At 37.7% G+C, this 20,768-nt stretch overlaps 1 protein-coding gene across 1 annotated transcript in view; it reads left to right on the top strand.

Moving 5' to 3' along the window:
- Naalad2 (N-acetylated alpha-linked acidic dipeptidase 2) overlaps nucleotides 1-20,768 on the top strand; it is a 68,481-nt gene that overhangs the window by 24,001 nt on the left and 23,712 nt on the right. Inside the window, exons 10-16 of the mRNA XM_032909755.1 lie at nucleotides 4,637-4,730; nucleotides 6,032-6,130; nucleotides 15,862-15,947; nucleotides 16,210-16,329; nucleotides 16,432-16,514; nucleotides 17,740-17,803; nucleotides 18,806-18,873. Coding sequence (XP_032765646.1) covers nucleotides 4,637-4,730; nucleotides 6,032-6,130; nucleotides 15,862-15,947; nucleotides 16,210-16,329; nucleotides 16,432-16,514; nucleotides 17,740-17,803; nucleotides 18,806-18,873 — 614 coding nt within the window. The remainder of the gene's footprint in view (nucleotides 1-4,636; nucleotides 4,731-6,031; nucleotides 6,131-15,861; nucleotides 15,948-16,209; nucleotides 16,330-16,431; nucleotides 16,515-17,739; nucleotides 17,804-18,805; nucleotides 18,874-20,768) is intronic.

The raw sequence follows: 20,768 nt of genomic DNA, 5'->3' as shown, positions 1-20,768 counted from the left end.
TACTTTACAGGCAGTGAGGGGGCCTGAACTCTGCCTGGGCAGGTCCCACTGTCCTACTGGTCTTTGTGCAACTCTACCTATTCCCCAGGTTACCAAGCTTCATACATTATGCCACCACAGAATTTATGGTGGGTTGTGCCATCGGCCTCGTGTTCTGTGTTCACACACAAGTATTAGACCAGACAAAAGATTTCTGTATTCTGGTTATGTTAATCCCCAGGCTTTATACCACCCTTTTAAAGAAATGCTGGATAAATCCGACGGAGACCACCGAGTTGAAAGAGAGCCTCTATCTATAACTGTGTCTTTACTATTAGGCCTGGGTCTGTGTGCAGCAGATGTGAAACCACCTCTTTAGTACTCCAGGAATGGAGATATCAAGAACTCAGTATAGCTATCGATGCAGGTATTGAAAGAGGTAGTCCCATTTACAAGAGGTATTCCTGCAGAACCGACATGGTCTAGACCTTTTGTTCCTACAGCAAGGAGGTCTCTGTGTAGCCCTCTGGGAGGAATGCTGTTTTTCCTAGACCACTCAGGAGTAAAGACTCCATGGCTAAAATTAGAAGGACTTGCCAAGAGAAAGAAAGAAAGAGAACAGGACCAAGGATGGTTTGAGTCCTTGTTTAATAGAATGCTTAAGTGGGGCTTAGTGGGCTATCCTATTAGGAATATGAAAGTCTTTGTTGCTGTGAATGACTTGAACTGTGCTGACCTGGCCCAAGATGTTTGAGTGGAGAAGAATTTCAGTATGTGGCCTAAAGACTGTTTTGTGGTATTCTGGTGAAGAATATGGCTAATTTTTACCCTTGTCAGAAGAGTCTACCTGAGTCTAAGGTGAAGAGACTCATTAATTGCACTGACAGAGGAAGTCTCAGAAACACCCATTATAGACTTTGTTCTCTCACTGAGTCTCATGAAGAGCATTTTAAACAAGCATAGCAAGTTGAGAAAAGGAAACATAAAATATATGGTTGGCGTATTAAAGGGCACCAGAAAGTGAAATGGAGCTGAATCCTGTGTTCAAGGATATTACATTGAATTAACGGTGTGAGTCTTTGTGGCAAGATCCTACTCAGCTAAGTTTAGATCCTAGCATGGTAGAGCACACCTTTAATCCCAGTCAAACAGATCTCTGAGTTCAAGGCAAGCCTGAGACAGAGCAAGTTCTAGGTGAAGAAAAGCTTAAGTCCAGGTGTGCTGGTACATGGATTTAATCCCAGGAGACAGAAACATGCAGATGTGAGTTCAAGGTCAAATTTTGAAAGCAAGTTCCAGGACAGCCAAGGTTAGGCAGTGAGGAAGTTGGAAAACAGAAAGCTGGTAATAGAAAAGTGGGGGGAGGGCATATTCCAGCTGGAGCTAAGAAATTAGTGGTGATTAAGAAGAGACCAGCATCACTGAGGTGAAATCTTCTGGGAAGTGCTTTCTGAGAGCACAAAAAAACTGTGTTCCAAAGATGGGGAAGGTTGTACCTCTTACTGCAGCTGTACTTGGTAATGTGTAAGAGTCATCCAGGTGGTACTGGTTTTGAAAGCATGAAGGGGTCATGAAATGCAGCTGAGGCTTGGCACTGTGAGAGGCCAGGATACTCCATCAGAGAAGGTGCAGCCTCAGTTGTAGTTGACATTTCAGGACTGAAGGAAGGGATCATACAAAGGACTTTAGACTTGGCACCATGAAGAGAGCCTATGAGAGGCTATTGGTGAAAATATTTTCTCTGAAATATTTTGAGTTAGGATTCTTCTTCCTGTATTCCTAATATTCTTAGGTTTGGTCTTTTTATAGTGTCCCAGATGTTCTGGATATTTTGTGTCAATAGTTTTTTATAACATTTTTTTTGACTGATGAATCCATTTCTTCTAAGGTTTCTTCAATGCCTGAGATTTCCTCTTTTATCCCTTGTATTTTGTTACTGATGCTTTCCTCTGTAGTTCCTGCTTAAACTCCTTAAATTTTTATTTCCAGAACTTCCTCAGTTTATTTCCTTTATTGATTCTATTCCATTTTCAAATCTTGAACAGTTTTATTCATTTCTTTCAACTATATTTTTCTGGATATCTTTAAATGTGTTACTTTACGCTTTAAGAACTTCTGTCATCTGCAGATCATCTGTATTATCTTCAACCAATTTAAAAGTTGATTTCATGTTTTCTTTTCTTGTGCTACAGCTTTGTTGGAATATTCAGGGACTGCTGTGGTAGAATAGCTGAGCCCCTCTGGGAACATTGCCCTGGCTGTTATTGTGTCCTTACACTGGCAGATATCTAGTCTGTGTTTGGAATGATTATAGGTCTAGGTACTGATTTCCAGATGTGTCTTTGTTGGGTGGGTGTTTTGTTTGTTGATTTCTGTTTCCTCCCTGTACCTTAAGAAAGTGTGTTATCTGTTTTTCTGACCTGCTCATCTGGTGTGTTCACAGGAAATGCCTGCTGGTGTTGGGGGTCTCATACTGGGATTAGTTGGGGTAAAGAAGTTCTTTACAATCCCTTGGGGATCGGATCAGAGGGGAAAGGAAGCAGCAGATTTCCTGTTACAGATCTTGGGATGAAACTGGGAAGCAGGAGCATTTGGAAAGGGGTGAATCTGCCTTCAACCTACTTGTTGTCCTGGAATGAGAGCCCATTGGGTTAGCAGAGCGTGCCTGTTGGAATTTGGGCTGAGATTAAGAAATTAGTGGATGAGGAATGTTAGAAGATAGAAGAACTATGAGATCCATAGGAGTTGGGAGAAGAGGTGGAAGAGGCTGCCAAAGATTTCTGATGTAAAGTTTGGGATGAGACTCAGGGAAATGGAGCAATAGAGAGAGGAGAGAAGGCCTGCGTGCAGCCTACCTGGTTTTCTGGCAAGTCTGACTTGTGGGTTAGCATAGAGTGCCTGTTGGTTTTGGGGGATGGAAAAAAACAAGGAATGGAGGGAGGTTAGAAAGGGACAATCTTTTGGGATTCACAGCATATGTTAGCAAGGGGATGCTACAATAAGGAAGGCTGCCATGTTCTGCTTCAGAGCTGGGGATGAGACTGGGGTATTGGATCTTGGGAAACATAGAGAGGTAAGGTCTGAAAGTCTTAACTGGTTTTTGGAAGGTGTGGCCTTGTGGGTTAGCATGGAGAGTCTGCTAGGATTCATGGCTGGGAAAGAGCCAGTGTGGGGAGCAAGGTTAAAAGGGAGAAGATCTTTAGGATCCACAGGAGATGGGAGCAAGGAGATGTGGAATATCCTCAAATATGTTCTGTTGTTGAGCTGCAGTTGAGATTTTGGGTTGGATCTGGATCAATAGAAAAAGAAAAAAAAACTGTGCAGGGAGCCCCATCTAGTTTTCTGGCAGGCATAGCTTATGTGGGTAGCTTGGGCTTGTCTGTTACAGTTGGTGGCTACTTCCTTGTTCTGCTAGCCTGGTGTGTTCTCAGTGAAGGCCCACTGGTATTAGACACTTGGATAAGGGGCATAAGTAGCGGGGAGGAGTGTTAGGAGTGGATAATTTTTCTTCATTGGACTGGAGTCAGAGAGGAAGGGAGACTGCAATAGATTTCCTGCCAGGAGGCTAGAAATGATGAACTGGGTTGGAGGTGGATTTATGGATAGATGTAGGTCTCCCTTCAGCCTACTTTTTGTCCTGGAAGGAGAAGCCCTTGGGTTAGCAGGGGTGTCTTTTGGGGTTGGAGGCTGGGACAAATTAATGAATGAGGCAGAGGAAGGTTAGAAAGAGGAAGATCTGTGGGATCCACAGGTGATGTTTGTAAGTCATAGGGGGCTGTCAGGGGTATTCTGGTTATAGAGCTGGAAATGAGACTAGGGGTTTGGAACTGTGAGAACAGAGAGATAAGACATCTGTAGGCAGCCTCCCTTGTTTTCTTTGAGTTAATAGGGAATCAAATTATTTGAATTTTTAACTATTCAATAATTTTGGAATTATTTTTTCAATGTTGATTTCTAATTCCACAACAGGCAAGTAGTATCAATCAAGTTAGTATATCCTTGCTGATTTCTTTGTATAATTATATTGGTAAGTTTTTTGTTTCAAGAAGCAATTATAAAAACAGATAAATAATAAGAAAATTTCTTAGAACTGTTGTTTTGTATGTCTTGTCATTTGTAAGTTGGTTCAGATATGAGAATGAAGGTTTCCTTCTTATTCTATCTTGCTTGATAGCTAGACCTAAAATGATCAGTCTGACAGCCTTTCCTAATCTTCCTCTGAAGAAAATATTGTCTTATTATTTGGATAATGTAATTAATTCCCAAAATCCTATAATTTTTTCCTGTTATATGTAGCTTTAGAAGATCTGGACAAGTTTTCCAAGCTTACAGTTTACTGGAGTTTCTATAGTAATTCACAATGTCTTTGGGGGAAATAAAATAATCTTAGAAAGTTTAAGATAATTATTTAAAGTATTTAGTTTAAAAGTCTATAATCTTCATGATTTTATTTTACATTAAAATGTAAATGTCTTACTCTTTTTACCGGTGCTCAAATAGGCCAGATTAAATACAAGTTGACTTTTGGGCAACCCTTAATTTTACTTTAATTGTAAACATGTAAGAAATCTATAGTAGTAATACAAGTATTTCTTGCAAACTCTTGCCCTCACCCATATCCTCTAATAGTGTTCACTTATGTTCTTGATTCTTGCAGAATATACCTTCAGACTTCCTGTTGAAGAAGCAGTGGGGATTCCGAACATACCTGTACATCCAATTGGATATAATGATGCAGAGAGACTGTTACGGTATATATAGTCTTGTAGCTGGATGTAAATGCTTATCCTATTTAAGACGTCTGTGTCTGCTCTGTAAGTCATTGTGATCTTGCACAAATTACGTTCTCCTGGTCTGATTTTATTTCCTTACCTGTAAAATGAGAATGATGCTCTCTTCCTGAATCATAGCAGTGGAAAGTGTCTCCACTACTATAGTCATTGACTTAATATTTGCTGGTAGTGTTATCTGTATTTCGTTGCCTAGTTTCCAACTTCCATTTACTAAATGACTCTACCTGAATAACTCCATTATTTTTTTTAATAGGTGCTTTCTATGTAGTCAGCAGTTTCTTTAAAAATTCAGTATTTCTTATCATAATCATGAATATTCCCTCTTTTGGATATCTTCAATTCTTGGCTTCTCTAAGTATATCAAGGGTGACAAGACTATTGCTACCCTTCTGCCCTTTGGATTTTATTTTTTTTCCCTCTTCAACTTTATAACTAATGTTGCTTATTTGTCTAGGCTATGATTCTGTATAGAATGAAAGTTCCATGAGGAACCTTTTTTTCTAAAAATGGATATTTTATGTATTTACATTTCAAATGTTATTCCCTTTTGGAACCCTGCCCCCAAAGTCATCCCCCCCTGCTTCTATGAGGGTGCTCCCTCACCCACCCACTGCCACCTCACCGCCCTGGCATTCCCCTACACTGGGGCATCAAGCCTTCCCAGAGCCAAGGGCCCCTCCTCCTATTGATGCCAGACAATGCCATCTTCTGTTTAGTCCCTCAGAGGCTGGAGGGTCTGGTTGGTTGATATTGTGATTCGTCCTATGGGGTTGCAAATCCCTTCAGCTCCTTTAGTCCTTTCTTTAACTCTTCCATTTGGGTCCCCATTTTCAGTACAATGGTTGGCTGTGAGCATCAGACTCTGTATTTGTCAGGCTGTGGCAGAGCCTTTCAGGAGATAGCTATATCAGGCTCCTGGCAGCAAGCACTTCTTGGCATCAGCAATATTGTCTGGGTTTGGTGTCTGTATATAGGATAGAGCCCCAGATAGGGCAGTGTCTGGATGGCCTTTCCTCCAGTCTCTGCTCCTCACTTTGTCCCTATATTTCCTTTAGACAGGAGCCATTCTGGGTTAAAAATTTGGAGATGAGTGGGTGGCCCAATCCACCAACCTGGGGCCTGGCCTAACCTCTGGATATGGTCTCTACAGGTTCCCCCTCTGAACCTTTTTGTAAAGAGTTTATACATACATGTTATCACTACCAATATTATTTGTTTCTTCAAAATCAACCATTTGTTGTTTCATGTACTTTTGACAGCAACTTGGGAGGAACTGCTCCACCGGACCAAAGCTGGAAGGGAAGTCTAAATGTTAGTTACAATATCGGGCCTGGCTTTTCAGGAAGTGAATACTCCAGGTAATTTTGTGATTTTTAATAGCCCAGAAAAGTTTTATTTTAACAGAAAAATTTCAAGATAATGTCCTGCCAGATAAAGTATGCCTTTCTCTTCTTTCCTTGTCACTAGTGAGTAACGTCATTTTTTATCATCACAGAAGTAGTTACAGAATGAATTACTGGATTCTTCAGTGATGACATCATAATACAAGATGAACTATTACTATGTTTAAGTTTAGTCTTATAACATTTTGAGCATTGTTTTTTTTTTCTTTTTTCTTTTTTTCAGAGCTGGGGACCGAACCCAGGGCCATGCGCTTGCTAGGCAAGCACTCTACCACTGAGCTAAATCCCCAACCCTGTATTGTTTTCTTTTTAACTACCATTTTAACTTAATTTTTAAATAAATTTTCCTAGTAACTTTTATGATGGATAAATTGAGAGACAGTAAAGGAGCACAGGGAAAAGAATCACTTATTGTTTATCCTTTACCACTTGGCATTAAATAAGTTACAATGAAGAAACCGTGTGATACAACAGTTCTCAATAGATATATCTTTGTAATTATTATTTTTCTTTTTCCTTCTCCTTTTCTTTTATTTTTTAAAGATAGGGTTGAAGACTCTATGTAGTCCTGGTTATCCTAGAACTTGTTCTGTAGACCAGGTTGGCCTTGATCTCAGAGATCTTACTGTATCTGCCTCCCAAGTGCTAGGACTAGTGGTATACACTATCACCGTCCAGCTACAATTTGAATTGTTTTAATCTGGGGCTGTTGTAAAAGAGTGATCATATATGCCTGTTGGGCTGAGTAAAAGCAGACAGAGTGTAGTTGTGAAAACACAGGCCATAGAATAAAGTTTGATTTACCTGAAAGATTGGGGAAATGGAAATGCTAATGCTCATAAGTCAGAAAAGATATAGCTATTTATTTTCTTAAACCCACACTGGTCAGTCTTGCTTGCTTGCTAATAATTTACTTAACTATGTGAACTTTGATGCTCAGAATGTGTTTTTATTGTGAAGGTTGGTTTATTTCAGAAAATTTAAAGTCAAAGTTCAGTTTTCCAATTTTCATAGGAAAGCAGAATTTGAATTAATTACAGACTTAATATTATAATTCAATCAGAACAGTTATAAATTATGAATAATAATGTTTACTATTCTACAGAGGGAGGGAAAGATAACATAGTTGTACAAGATAAAGGCTTTAAAAATTAAAAGCCGAAGCAGACAGACATGGACAATATACATCCATAATTTCTCTGAGTTTAATCAGGGCTCTGGAGAGATCACTTGTCAATTAAGAGCTCTCACAGCTCTTGCAGAGGACTGGAGATCAGTTCCCAGTACTCATTTTGGCACACAGATGGCTTAAGGGAATCCACTTCCCTCTTCTCTCTTCTGTTTTCCCTGCCCCCTTCCTCCACACACACACTCACACACACACACACACACACACACACACACACACATATACACACATACTATATTATACACATGAAAGAATAAACAGAAAGTATAAGAAACACCAAATCTAGAATCTGGTTATCCAATGCTGTTTTTGTTGGTCATTATGATTTGGATTAAAAATGGATAGAAACAATATCAAAACCCTTAAAGTTCTTTCTTTTCTTTCACCTCACAGAGACTTAATAATTTATTTGCCCAATTAGAGATACTATCAGATAAGAAGACATAAAATCTGTTCCTCAATTGCTTGCATTAATGAAGAATAATTTTATCTTGCCTAAGAAAAATGAAAATACAATTGAACACAAAGTCAGCAGAGCACAATTAAAGCCAAACATACAGATACACAAAATATGGAATTTTAACTGCCTATACTGCTTCTGCAAGATGAAGCTATGGCACATACAGATGGACTTCCAAAATTAATAAAGGATAATTTAAAGAAAGAACTGTTAGGTATGAAATGAGAATTTATTCTATATTTCATTAGACTTGTTAGTTAATAAAAGAGCCAAGAGTTGGTGTTAAAATTGCTTCAAAGGAATGTTCAAGGAGGGGTGTGTGTGTGTGTGTGTGTGTGTGTGTGTGTGTGTGTGTGTAAAACAGGAGGAAATTTTTATTTGAATTTTGTATTAATTATGATTAGGATTAATTATGCATTTAGAAAAATTTTAGGAGAATCTGCAGTTCAAATTGTGAAAAATTGGCAGCTGAATCCTGCCTTCTATTAATTAAGCACAGATAAATTACAGTTCTTTCTGTATCTACAATGAAAAACAGCTTGCTTTTCAGCTTCTTTGGGAAAAAAACAGCTCAATACTTATACATGTCTCTGGAACATAGTGTTTGTATAGCTAAGTTTGCCTGAATTCCCCCTGGCCTTAAAATTGGTTACACTCATGAATGAATGTTAAAGTCCAGCCTAACTCAAAATCAAAATTGATGGCCCAGGGAAGTTTAACGATGTAATTGTTCACTTAGTACAACTCTTCAAATTCCTATTTAGCCATAGAATTTATATTCTTCAGGTAGTCCTAAGGCCAATTTTAAGTAATATATTTATAGACCACTTCCACAGCCATGAAGAAAGTTATTGAACAGCACATATTACTGTAAATAGAGCCATATGACACTTTAACAAGGAAATATATTGTGAGAAATGTGTTATTTGTGGAGCATCAAAGTGTATTTATATACACGTAAAAGTTTTGATCAGTCACTGAGTGTGGCCTGATGCCATTCAGAGACTCTGTTAACAAAAAGAATGAGGCTACTGTTGGTTTAATCTGGTTTTCTGTGTTAGAGGAAACTCTCTTTATTTCATTTTTATTGGTTATATTATTTATTTACCTTTCAAATATTATACCCCTTCCCAGCTTCCCCTCTACAAACTATCCTCTCTCCCCTGTCCCTGACTCTTGGAGGGTGCTCCACCCCACTCCCCTCACCCCTCACTCCAGCCCCAATGCTCTAGAATTCTCCTTCTATGGGTCATCAAGCCTCCACAAGACCAAAGGGCTCTCCTCCCAGTGATGCCCGATAAGGCAATCTCCTACATATCCAGCTAGAGCCATGAGTACCCTCATGTGTACTCTTTGGTTGGCGGTGTAGTGCCTGGGAACTTTGTGGGAGGTCTGGTTGGTTGATATTTTTGTTCTTCCTATGGGGTTGCAAACTCCATCAGCTCCTTCAGTCCTTGCCCTAATTTCTCCTTTGGAGTCCCCACACCCAGTCCAATGGTTGGCTGTGTGTATCCACATCTGTATTGGTCAGGCTCTGTAGGGCCTCTCAGAGGACAGGCATACTAGGCTCCTGTCTGAAAGTGCTTCTTGACATCAAGTAACAGTGTCTGGGTTTAGTATCTGCAGGTGGAATGGATCCCTAGGTAGAGCAGTCTCTGGATGTCCTTTATTTTAGTCTCTGCTCTACTCTTTGTCCCTGCATTTCCTTTTCACAGGAAAAATTCTAGATTAATATTTTTAAGGTGCGTGTGTGGCTCCACCCCTCCACCAGAGTCCATGTCTATTGACTGGATATGGTCTTTACAGGTTCTATCACTCCTTTGTTGGGTATTTTGACTACTGACCTCCCTGTTGAGTCCTGGGAATCTCTTGGATTCCTGGCATCTGGAACTTTCTAGTGCCTATCCCCAAGTCCACCTTCCCCACTGCTACTCTCCTCCTTTCAAATTACTGATCCTCTGTACTACTTCCCCATCTCCTCTCACATCTGAAGTGCTCCCTTTTCCCTTCCCTCTCCTCTCTCCATCCCAGATCCCTTTTTCCCTCTATTTCCCGAGATTATTTTCTTCCCCAATCAGCATAGGACTGTAGAATCCATACTTTGGTGTGATCGTTCTTCTTGGGTTCCTATGGTCTGTGAGTTGTATCCTGGGTATGATAAGCTTCTTTCTGGCCAATATCCAGATATCCACATATTTTTTGGTGGGGGGACTGGGTTACCTCACTCAGGATGATATTTTCTAGTTCCATCCATTGGCCTGGGAATTTCATGAAGTCGTTGTTTTTAATAATCAAGTAGTATTCCATTGTGTAAATGTACCGCATTTTCTGTAACCATTCCTCTGTTGAGGGACAACTGGGTTGTTTCCAGCTTCTGGCTATTATAAATAAGGCTGCTATGAACATAGTAGAGCATCTGTACTTGTTCTATGTTGGAGAATCCTTTGAATATATGCCCAGGAGTGGTATAGCTGGGTCCTCAAATAGAGCTATTTCAGATTTTCTGAGGAACAGCCAGATTGATTTCTACAATGGTTGTACCAGCTGGCAATCCCACCAGCATGGAGGAGTGTTCCTCTTTCTCCACATTCCCGACAGCATCTGCTATCACCTGAGTTTTTGGTCTTAACCATTGCAACTGGCATAACGTGGAATCACAAGGTTGTTTTGATTTGCATTTCCCTGATGACTAAGTATGTTGAACTTTTCTTTAACTGCTTCTCAGCCATTCAAGATTCCTCAGTTGAGAATTCCCTGCTTATCTCTGTACCCCATTTTTTAATAGGGTTATTTGTTTCTCTGGAGTCTTTGTATATTTTCGATATTTTCCCTCTATTGAAATAGGGTTGATAAAGATCATTTCCTAATCTGTAGGTTGCCATTTTGTCTTATTGACAGTGTCCTTACCTTTACAGAAGATTTTCAATTTCAGGAGGTACCATTTGTCAATTATTTATCTTAGAGCATAGGCCATTGGTGTTCTGTTCAGGAAAAATTTCCCTGTGCCAATTGTGTTCAAGGTTCTTTCACCAGCACCATTTGTTCAAAATGCGGTCTTTTTCTCACTGGATGGTTTTGGCTCCTTTGTCAAAGATCAAGTAACCAAAAATTTGTGTGTTAATTTCTGGGTCTTCAATTCTATTCCATTGATATAACTGTTTTTCTCTGTACCAATACCATGCAATTTTTTTTATCACTAGTACTCTGTATTATAGCTTGAGGTCAGGGATGGTAATTTCCCCAGAAGTTCTTTTATTGTAGAGAATGGTTTTTGATGTCCTGGGTTTTTTGTTATTTCAGATAAATTCGAGAATTGCTCTTTTATCTCTGTGAATAATTGAGTTGGAATTTTGATAGGGATTGCATTGAATCTGAAAATTGCTTTTGGTAAGATGGCCATTTTTATTATGTCAATCCAGCAAATCCATCTTCTGAGGTCTTCTTTAATTCTTCAGAGACTTGAAGTTCTTCTCATACAGATCTTTAACTAGCTTGGTTAAAGTCACACAAAGATATTTCATATTATTTGTGACTATTGTAAAGGGTGTCATTTCCCTATTTCTTTTTGAGCTAGTTTATCCTTGGAGTAGAGAAAAGTTCCTGATTTGTTTGAGGTAATTTTGTATCTAGCCACTTTGTAGATGTTGTTTATCAGCTATAGGAGTTCGCTGGTAGAATTTTGGGGGTTGCTTTTTGTATACTATTATATCATTTGTAAACAGTGATATCTTGACTTCCTCCTGCCCAATTTTTGTCACTTTGATCTTCTTTTGTTCTCTAACGGCTCTAGCTAGAACTTTTGATTACTATATTGAATATATGTGGGAGAAGGTGCAGCCTTGACTTGTAGATGATTTTAGTGGGATTGTGTCAAGTTTCTCTCCATTTAGTTTGATGTTGGCTATTGGCTTGCTGTATATTGCTTTTATTATATTTAACTATAGACCTTGAATTCCTGATCCCTCCAATACTTTTAGCATGAAGGGGTGTTGTATTTTGTCAAAGGCTTTTTAAGCATCAATTGAGATTTTCATGTAATTTTTTTCTTTGAGTTTGTTTATATAGTGGCTTAACTTAGTAGATTCTCATATATTGCACCAACTTTGCATCCCTGGGAAGAAGCCTACTTTATCACAGGGAATGATAATTTTGATGTGTTCTTGGATTCAGTTAGAAAGAATTTTATTGAGTATTTTGGCATTAATATTCATGAGGTAAATTGGACTGAAGTTCTTTTTCTTTGTTGGGTCTTTGTGTGGTTTAGGTATCAGTTTAACTGTGGCTTCATAGAATGTATTGGGTAGTGCTCCTTCTGTTACTATTTTATGAAATAGTTTGAGAAGCATTGATATTCGGTCTTCTTGACTAAAACCCCCTGGTCCTGAGGATTTTTAGTTGGGAAACTTTTAATGGCTGATTTTATTTTCTTATGGGATATGGGACTGTTTATTTATCTGATCCTGATTTAACATTGGTACCTGATATCTATCTAGGAAATCATCCATTTCATCTGCATTTTCCAGTTTTGTTGTGTACAGTCTTTACTAATATGATCTGATAATTTTTAATTGTTTCAGTTTCTGTTGTTGTGTATCCATTGTCATTTCTGATTTTGTTAATTTGAATACTGTCTTTGTACCCTCTGATTAGTTTGGCTAAGGGTTTGTCTATCTTTTTTATTTTCTCAAAGAACCAGCTCCTTATTTTTTTTTTAAATTCTTTGTGTAGTTCTCTTTGTTTCTACTTGGTTAATTTCAGCCCTGAGTTTGATTATTTCCTCCCATCTGTCTATTCCTCTTGGATACATTTGCTTCTTTCTCTTCTAGAGCTTTCAGATGTGCTTTAAGCTGTTCGTGTATGCTCTCTCTAATTTCTTTATGGAAGCACTTAGAACTGACTTTTCCTCTTAGCACTGCTTTTATTATATCTCATAAGTTTGGTTATGTTGTGCCTTCATTTTCATTAAATTCTAAAAAGTCTCTAATTGTTTTCTATATTTCTTCTCTGACCAGGTTATCATTGAGTATATATTTGTTCAGCTTCCATATGTATGTGGGATTTCTCTTGTTTTTTGTTGTTGTTGAAGACTATCCTTAGTCATTGGTGATCTGATAGGATGCATGGGATTATTTCAATGGTTGAGGCTTGTTTTGTGTCCAATTATATGGTCAATTTTTGAGAAGGTACTGTGAGATGATGAAAAGAAGGTATATTCTTTTGTTTTAAGGTAAAATGTTCTGTAGATATCTGTTAAGTAATTTGGTTCGTCACTTCTGTTAGTTTCACTGTGTCTCTGTTTACTTCGTTTCCATGCTCTGTCCATTGGTGAGAGTGGGGTGTTAAAGTCTCCTCCTATTATTGTCTCAGGTTCAATATGTGCTTTGAGCTTCAGTAATATTTCATTTACAAATGTGCGTACTCTTGCATTTGGGGCATAGATGTTCAGAATTGAGAGTTCCTCTTGGGGGATTTTTTTTCTTTGATGAGCATGTAGTGTCCTTCCCCATTCTTTTTGATAACTTTTGATTGAAAATCTATTTTATTGGATACTACAATTGCTATTCCAGCTTGTTTCTTCAGACCATTTACTTGGAAAAATTTTTTTCTAGCCTTTTACTTTGACGTAGTGTCTATATTTGTCACTGAGGTGTATTTCCTGTATGCGCTTAAATACTGGGTCCTGTTTGCATATCCAGCCTTTTAGTCTATATCTTCATTGGGGAATTAATTTCCTTGATGTTCAAATATATTAACGACTAATGATTATTGCTTCCTGTTATTTTTTGTTGTTAGAGGTAGAATTATGTTTTGTAGTTCTCTTGTTTTGGAGGTTGTTGTGAGAAGATTAGTTTCTTGTTTTTTCTTGGGTGTAGTTTCCCTCCTTGTGTTAGAGTTTTCCTTGTCTTATCTTGCTGGATTTGTGAAAAGATAATGTTTGAATTTGGTTTTGTCATGGAATATTTTGGTTTTTCCTTTTATGGTAATTGAGAGCTTTGCTGGATATTGTAACCTGGGGTAGCATTTTTTTCTCTTAGTGTTTGTATTACATCTACCCTAGATCTTCTGGCATTTAACATATCTGTTGAGAAGTCCGGTGTAATTCTCTTGGGTCTCTGTTTATATGTTAGTTGACCTTTTTCCCTTACTGCTTTAAATATTCTTTCTTTGTTCTGTGTATTTGATGTTTAATTATTATGTAATGGTAGGAATTTCTTTTCTTGTCCCATCTGTTTAATGTTCTCTAGGCTCCTTCTATGTTTGTGGGCAATTCTTTATTTAGAGAAGTTTTCTTCATTAGTTTTGTTGAAGATAGTTTGCTGACCCTTTGAGTTGGGAATCTTCACTCTCTTCCATACCTATTATTCTTAGATTCCATCTTTTCATTGTGTCCTGGATTTCTTCAATGATTTGAGTTAGGGGCTTTTTTCTTTTCGTATTTTCTTTGACTGTTGTGTCAATATCTTCTGTGGTATCTTCTATACCTTCAATTCTCTCTTCTATCTCTTATATTCTAATGCTTGTATTTGTGACTACTGATCTCTCTCCTAAGTTTTCCATCTCTAGGGTTGTCTCTCTTGTGTTTTCTTTAATGTATCTATTTCCATTTTTAGATCCTGAATGGTTTTGTTTTAATTCCTTCATCTGTTTGGTTGTGTTTTCTTGTATTTTTTTTTAAAAGGTTTGTTTCTTTTTTAAGGGCTTTTACTTGTTTACCTATATTCTCCTGTATTTCTTTAAGGGAATTATTTATGTCCTTCTTATATTCCTTTATCATATTCATGAGATGGGATTTTAGATCGGAATCTTGGCTTTTAGGTGAATTAAGGTATCCAGGGCTTGGTGTGGTGGAAAAACTGGGTTCTGATGTTCTCACATAGCATTGGTTTCTATTGCTTATTGTCTTATGCTTTGCTCTTGCCATCTGGTTATCTCTAGTGCTAACTTCCTTTGCTGTCTCTGACTGGAGCTTGTCCCTTCTGTGCATGTGGCTGTGTCAGCACTCAGAATCCAGCTGTCTCTGTAATCCTGGGATTCTGGCATCCTATGATCCTGATATTCTGGGTGTGGCAGAGCTTTTGGGAGTCAAGCTGCCTCTGGGATCCTGAGATCCTGGTAGTCAGAGTTCCAAGGTTCCTGTTGTGTCAGAGCACCTGAGAAGTGACTGTCCTTTGGGTTATAGGAGCGGATGAGAAGCCAGCACCCCAGGTCTGCTCAGGACAAAGGTTCAAACCAGAAGGAACCTATGCTTCTGGCTGGGTGGGGATACCTGTATCCCTGGATCCTGGGAATCCCAGTTATGCCAGATGATGAGGCAGATGTTGTGGCCTCACCTGGGATCCTGGGTGTGTCAGAGCACCTGGGACAAGGAAACTCTTTTTTAGTAAGTAGGAATACACTTGACTTTAACAATGAAAGTACACAATGCATAAGAAAGTACTTGACTGCAGTGCTCTACATTAATGACTGTTAATACAATTTCTGTTTACATTAGTATAATCACACATATATAAGTAAATCATTATACTATGACAGCATAGCAGCCTCAGTGTCAATAGTGCTTTTACTTCCTTTGTAATTTTAGGTTACACTATCACATATGTGATTTGTTATTGACTTAAGCAACACTGCTCTGTGCAAGGATTTATAAAAATATATGTTCAAACAATAGATTTTTGTTTTCAATTATTGCATAACACATTGTCATTCCTGTGTTGTAAGAGTATAAAGTTAAAAATAAACTAAGTCATTTAATAGAATAAATTGAGTTAGAAGTAAAAATCAGTAATACAGCTATGAAATATAATAAATAATATAAAATGTTCTTAAAAGTTGACTTTAAGGTACATGCCTAAATCTATAGGAAAAATGGCTATAATGTTTGTGTTTCAAATAATCCAATTATTCAGGTGGCAATAATATGAGCATTCAATGTCCTATCGAATGGTTTTGTTCAGTTTAGGGATTTTTTATTGAAATGATAAATAAAACTAAATACAATGCTACATATGAACTAACTTATTCTTTTCAAAATTCTAGGAAAGTTAGAATGCATGTTCATAATATTAACAAAATCACAAGAATTTACAATGTAATTGGAACTATCAGAGGGTCTACAGAGCCTGGTGAGTTACTAATATTTTGAAAACATTTTCTTTTAAGAAATAAGAAAAGATGAAATTCTGTCAATAACATACTTTTTTGACTGATTTGAAACTGAAATTCAGGGGAAGGGTGTTACCATTCTAAAAGATTTTACTTTACACTGTTGGTTGTCTTCTATGGAGTAAGTTTTCTCCACACAGGAGAAAGTTTAATTAAACACACAAATGACAAATGCCTGTATTGTATGTTAGTTGAAGCTCTCTGGAACACATTCTTGTCCAGACAGGTATGTCATTCTCGGAGGTCATCGTGACTCCTGGGTGTTTGGAGGGATTGACCCTACGACTGGGACAGCAGTTTTGCAAGAGATTGCGCGAAGTTTTGGAAAACTGGTGAATGGAGGTAACTAACAATTCTCACTCACTGGTAATTGAAAGAGACTTGCTTAATATTCCTGTAGCTGTAGGTGACTGTACCTAACCAAGTACATGAACATGATTGCAGGTTGGAAACCTAGGAGAACTATTATTTTTGCCAGCTGGGATGCAGAAGAGTTTGGGCTGCTGGGTTCAACAGAATGGGCTGAAGTAAGTAGCATGGAAGGTATTTATCATAATGCTGTATAGATTCTCTTACCTAATAGAGAATTTAATTACCTAATTTAACTCAAGTTAAATTCACAAAGACATAGAATATGTTTACTGTCCTTTGATACTTTGATATTTGTTCCTTTGATACTTCAGAAGTGTAAAGCATAAAGAATTCTAAGATTTATGACAGTAAATTTGCATTGATAAACATATGAGTATAGAAATCATTTCAACATTCTTCCTAATTTTCTACAAGACATGTTATTATATTCAGTAACACATTTTACTTCTGTAAGACATAGGTGAAGTTATCTACAGTGATGTTCTCCTTAGTTCCTGCACTCAGGCAGCAGAGGCAGGGAGGCCTGTAAATTTGAGGCCAGCCAAGTTTATATGAGTTCTAGTCCAGCCATGCATACACAGTGAGACCCTGCAAAAGCTGCAAGAGAGACTTTGATTGTAATCAAAGCAACTATATTAATAACTTTTCTTGTTGTTGGAACACTTTGCCTGAGGAAAACAACTCAAGGTAAAAAAGGTTTATTCTGCTCATAGTTCCATGGTACAGTCCATCACGGTAGGAAAGCAGGGATGGCAGGTCCGTGAAGCACAGGATGACATAATATACACAAGCAGGAAACTGAAAAAGTTGAGTGCTAGTGCTGGTTGTTCAACCCAGGACTTGAGCACATAACATGGGCATTGCACTCTTTATTATATTCTTTCACTTCTCTATAGATTTTTATAAAAATACATAAATGGAATTTTATGTTTTACACCATTATACTTTACTTAGGATTCCACTTAGTAGATCTCAAACTTTAGTAAATAGAAGGATCAATCTCTAGGACATCTGTTAGAAAACAGATCTCAGCCCTCACTTCAAATAGTTCAGATTCAGCAGACTATGGGAAGGGATGCCAATCTTAAACCCTTACTTCAGCCTATTCCGATAAAGAGAACCAAGGAATTACACCTGACAGTATTTTTCTTGGGCCTTTTGCATTTACTGCATGGCTTCATATTTTCATTTTCTTATTTTAATTTTTATTGCTTTCAACAAGTAAGCAGTTGTTAAACTTTTCTTTAAATTTGTGGTTGCAGGCAGATACTGTATTTGACTTATAAACATCACTAGGCCATTCTTTCCAGGAGATTGTTGGATTACTTTGTTTAAATGTTAATAGTGTATTGTGAATTAACAACTTGGCTTCAACTGCAGGAGAATGCAAAGATCCTACAGGAGAGAAGCATTGCTTACATCAACTCAGATTCGGCTATAGAAGGTAAATCTTTTATTTTCAAATACAGTGTTTAAAAAGTAAGTTCCGTTTTCAGTAATTCTTTTCTAGTTAGTATACTTTTTGTTTCTTTGGTCTTCCTTTTTCCTTTCTTGAGATCAGAGTCTCATAGATGGCCACAAACATGTTAGTGGCCATGACCTTGGACGCCCTATCCTCCCACGTCTACCTCCTAAGCACTAGGATTACAGGAATGTACCATAGTGCCTGGCGAGCTTTTTTGGTTTAATATTTTTTAAGTATATAAATTCAAACATAATATATTTCAAATCATTTGTTTAGACAAGATTCTTCAGTAATAACTTAGGTTTTAGTTTTCCTATAGGGAAAATAATTCATGTCAATCATGATGAGCTCTGACTCCTAGTTTTCTTGCTCTAACTTTGGTTTACATTTGCTTGTCTCAAATGGCTACTTAAATTCCTAACATCCACCACACTTTTCTTATGAAGGAATTGGAGAAATTTGGCTGGAATGTTTCAAAAGAAATATTCTGCAGAAAATATTGTACAGAAATTATGTTCTTCATAAAACACTTTTTTGAAAACTAAAATAGTATTTTTCCTATTTATTGGAACTGCTTTTGAATTGACACATTATATTTACCTCCACATTTTCAGTGCTATTTTGCTTATTGGCCCTGGAGCTGTTACAACATAAAGCATGTCTACTTTATTAATATAAAATGATGATTATAATGAAAGAATGAGGAAAAAGTTCTCTAGTCTTCATGCTTTCTTTGACATTGTCCCCTGAGAAATGTTGCTACAAGGAAAATTGGCTGCTAGCTGTGGGAGCTACAACCTCGGCCACTAGATCTACCATTTCTTTATCAGTTTAAGCAATGTACTGCAGCCTCTCTCCCTCCCCTGAAGCATTTTAAATCAAACTCTGTTATACTATCTTTGAAATAGAACGTTGAAATTAAACATAAATTTATTTCTTTTGGTTGCTGAAATAATTCTTTTGTGTTGAAATATTCTTCAGGTAATTACACTCTCCGAGTTGATTGCACACCTCTTCTCCACCAGTTGGTGTATAAAGTGGCAAGAGAGGTAAATGATTATTCCTGGCTTTACTATTTTATGGGGAATGGATAGCACATCTGTCTTCATTGGCTTCATTTACTTTTAAATTGGTATCAGAAAATTGAGGAGGCAAACAAGTAGCAACTGAAACAAAATTGTAACGTACAACTTATCCTGTGGCACAATAGTGAGGATGCTAATAAATAAAGTAGTAAAAATAAGTCAAGAAAGTTAGAAATTGGCCAGTGTAGAAATCATTGAACTTTCTCACCAGACAATTCATTATATGCCAAAATAGCCAGTAGAATGGACACTAATTAGTCCAAAGGCAAAATGAAGGATGTCTGCAACTGGTGATTACACAGACACCCTCTTCACATTAAACTAATCATATATTAAATGCTCTTGAGAACTAAAGCACATTGAATCTTAAAATAAAATCTGATAATGTATTCACGGTATCTCTGCCCCTCATTTGAGTAGTTCTCCTATAGAAAGTTCACTTACAGAGGTGATGGAGAGGAGCTCAGTGGTTGAGAGCACCTCCTGATCTCTCAGAGGATGTGAGTTTGGTTTCCCAGCACCCACAGTTGCCTGTAACTCCATCCCCAAGGTATCTGACATTTTTATACTTCCATAGGCATCTTAACATTCACAGTGCAATAGACACACACACGCACATGCACACACACATGCACACACATGAGCCAACGAAAACACCCCACATCAATAAAAATAACATAAATATTTAAAACAAAAGAACATAACTATAGAATTGTTTGCTGCTTTAAGCTCAGCTTTAATGAACAGTGCCATTTTACTGAAGGTTCTATTTCCTAATATCTTTAATCTTGTCCTACCTACCTGTTTACTGCTATTTTCTCTAAAAGCAGGACTTTTTCCCCCAAACTGATGTGCTATTTTTTCCCTCTTGATGGTATCCTTACCCTTTCATTTAAACTTACTTTCTTGTTCTTTTATAGGAAGGTCTCACAATAGTATATTTCCTAAAACCAAGTGTAAAGAGAATCTTTATGGCTCAATACTTCAAAATATGTTTTATGGTCTGTACTGTACTAGAAAAATGGTTCCTGCCTTTGATGTCAGGGGTGATAAGAACCAGTAAGTAGAAGTTATTATTTGTGAAACTTGTACAAAGGCATGAAGCTAATATCTATTGCCGTACAAAGACCCTGAGAACTAATGTGGCTCATCCACCATCCTGTAAACCAATTATTACAATTTCTTCCACACGTTGTACCTTAGTTACTTTTCTATTGCCATAAAGAGATACCATGACCACAGAAACATAGAAGAAAGAGTTTCCTGGAGCTTACAGTTTGAGAGAGTGAGTCTGTAGCCATCATGGTGCAGAGCATGGCAGTAGGCAGGCAGGCAGGTACTGGAGTAGCTGAGCACTTACGTCCTTACCTGCAAGAACAAGGGAGAGGCTTAGCTTTTTAAACCTTAGAGCCCACCCGCAATGAGACATCTTCTCCATAACCAGTTCCACAAATTGGGGACCAAGCACTGAAATATATGAGCCTATGGAGGTATTCTCTTCCAAACCACCACACCTACTAAGTCAAAGAATCAAGATGACACCAGAAGTGGAAAGGAAAGCAGTTGCCTGACTCAACAAGAAATGGAGCACAATCCTACTAATGCTGATAGTGCATTTGGTGGAAATAGTTCAGATTGATCATGTCTCAAGGCCACAAGGCTAGTGGTAGACTAGACATTATGACTCTAGAAAATGAGGAGGATACCTACCCTTCTCCCCACCCCTATCAGCCTTCTTCCTTTTTCTCACATTTCTGTCTCTTTGTTTTTTTTAACCCACTGAGTTTAAACAGGGCTGTCCTTATGAACATTGTTGTAGCAGTAGCCACTGGAGCTTTCTGGGCTTACCAGTAGGTACA

The sequence above is a fragment of the Rattus rattus genome, chromosome 8 (assembly GCF_011064425.1).
Source record: "Rattus rattus isolate New Zealand chromosome 8, Rrattus_CSIRO_v1, whole genome shotgun sequence".
Lineage (NCBI taxonomy): Eukaryota > Metazoa > Chordata > Mammalia > Rodentia > Muridae > Rattus > Rattus rattus.
This window is presented reverse-complemented; position numbering and strand designations above follow the sequence as displayed.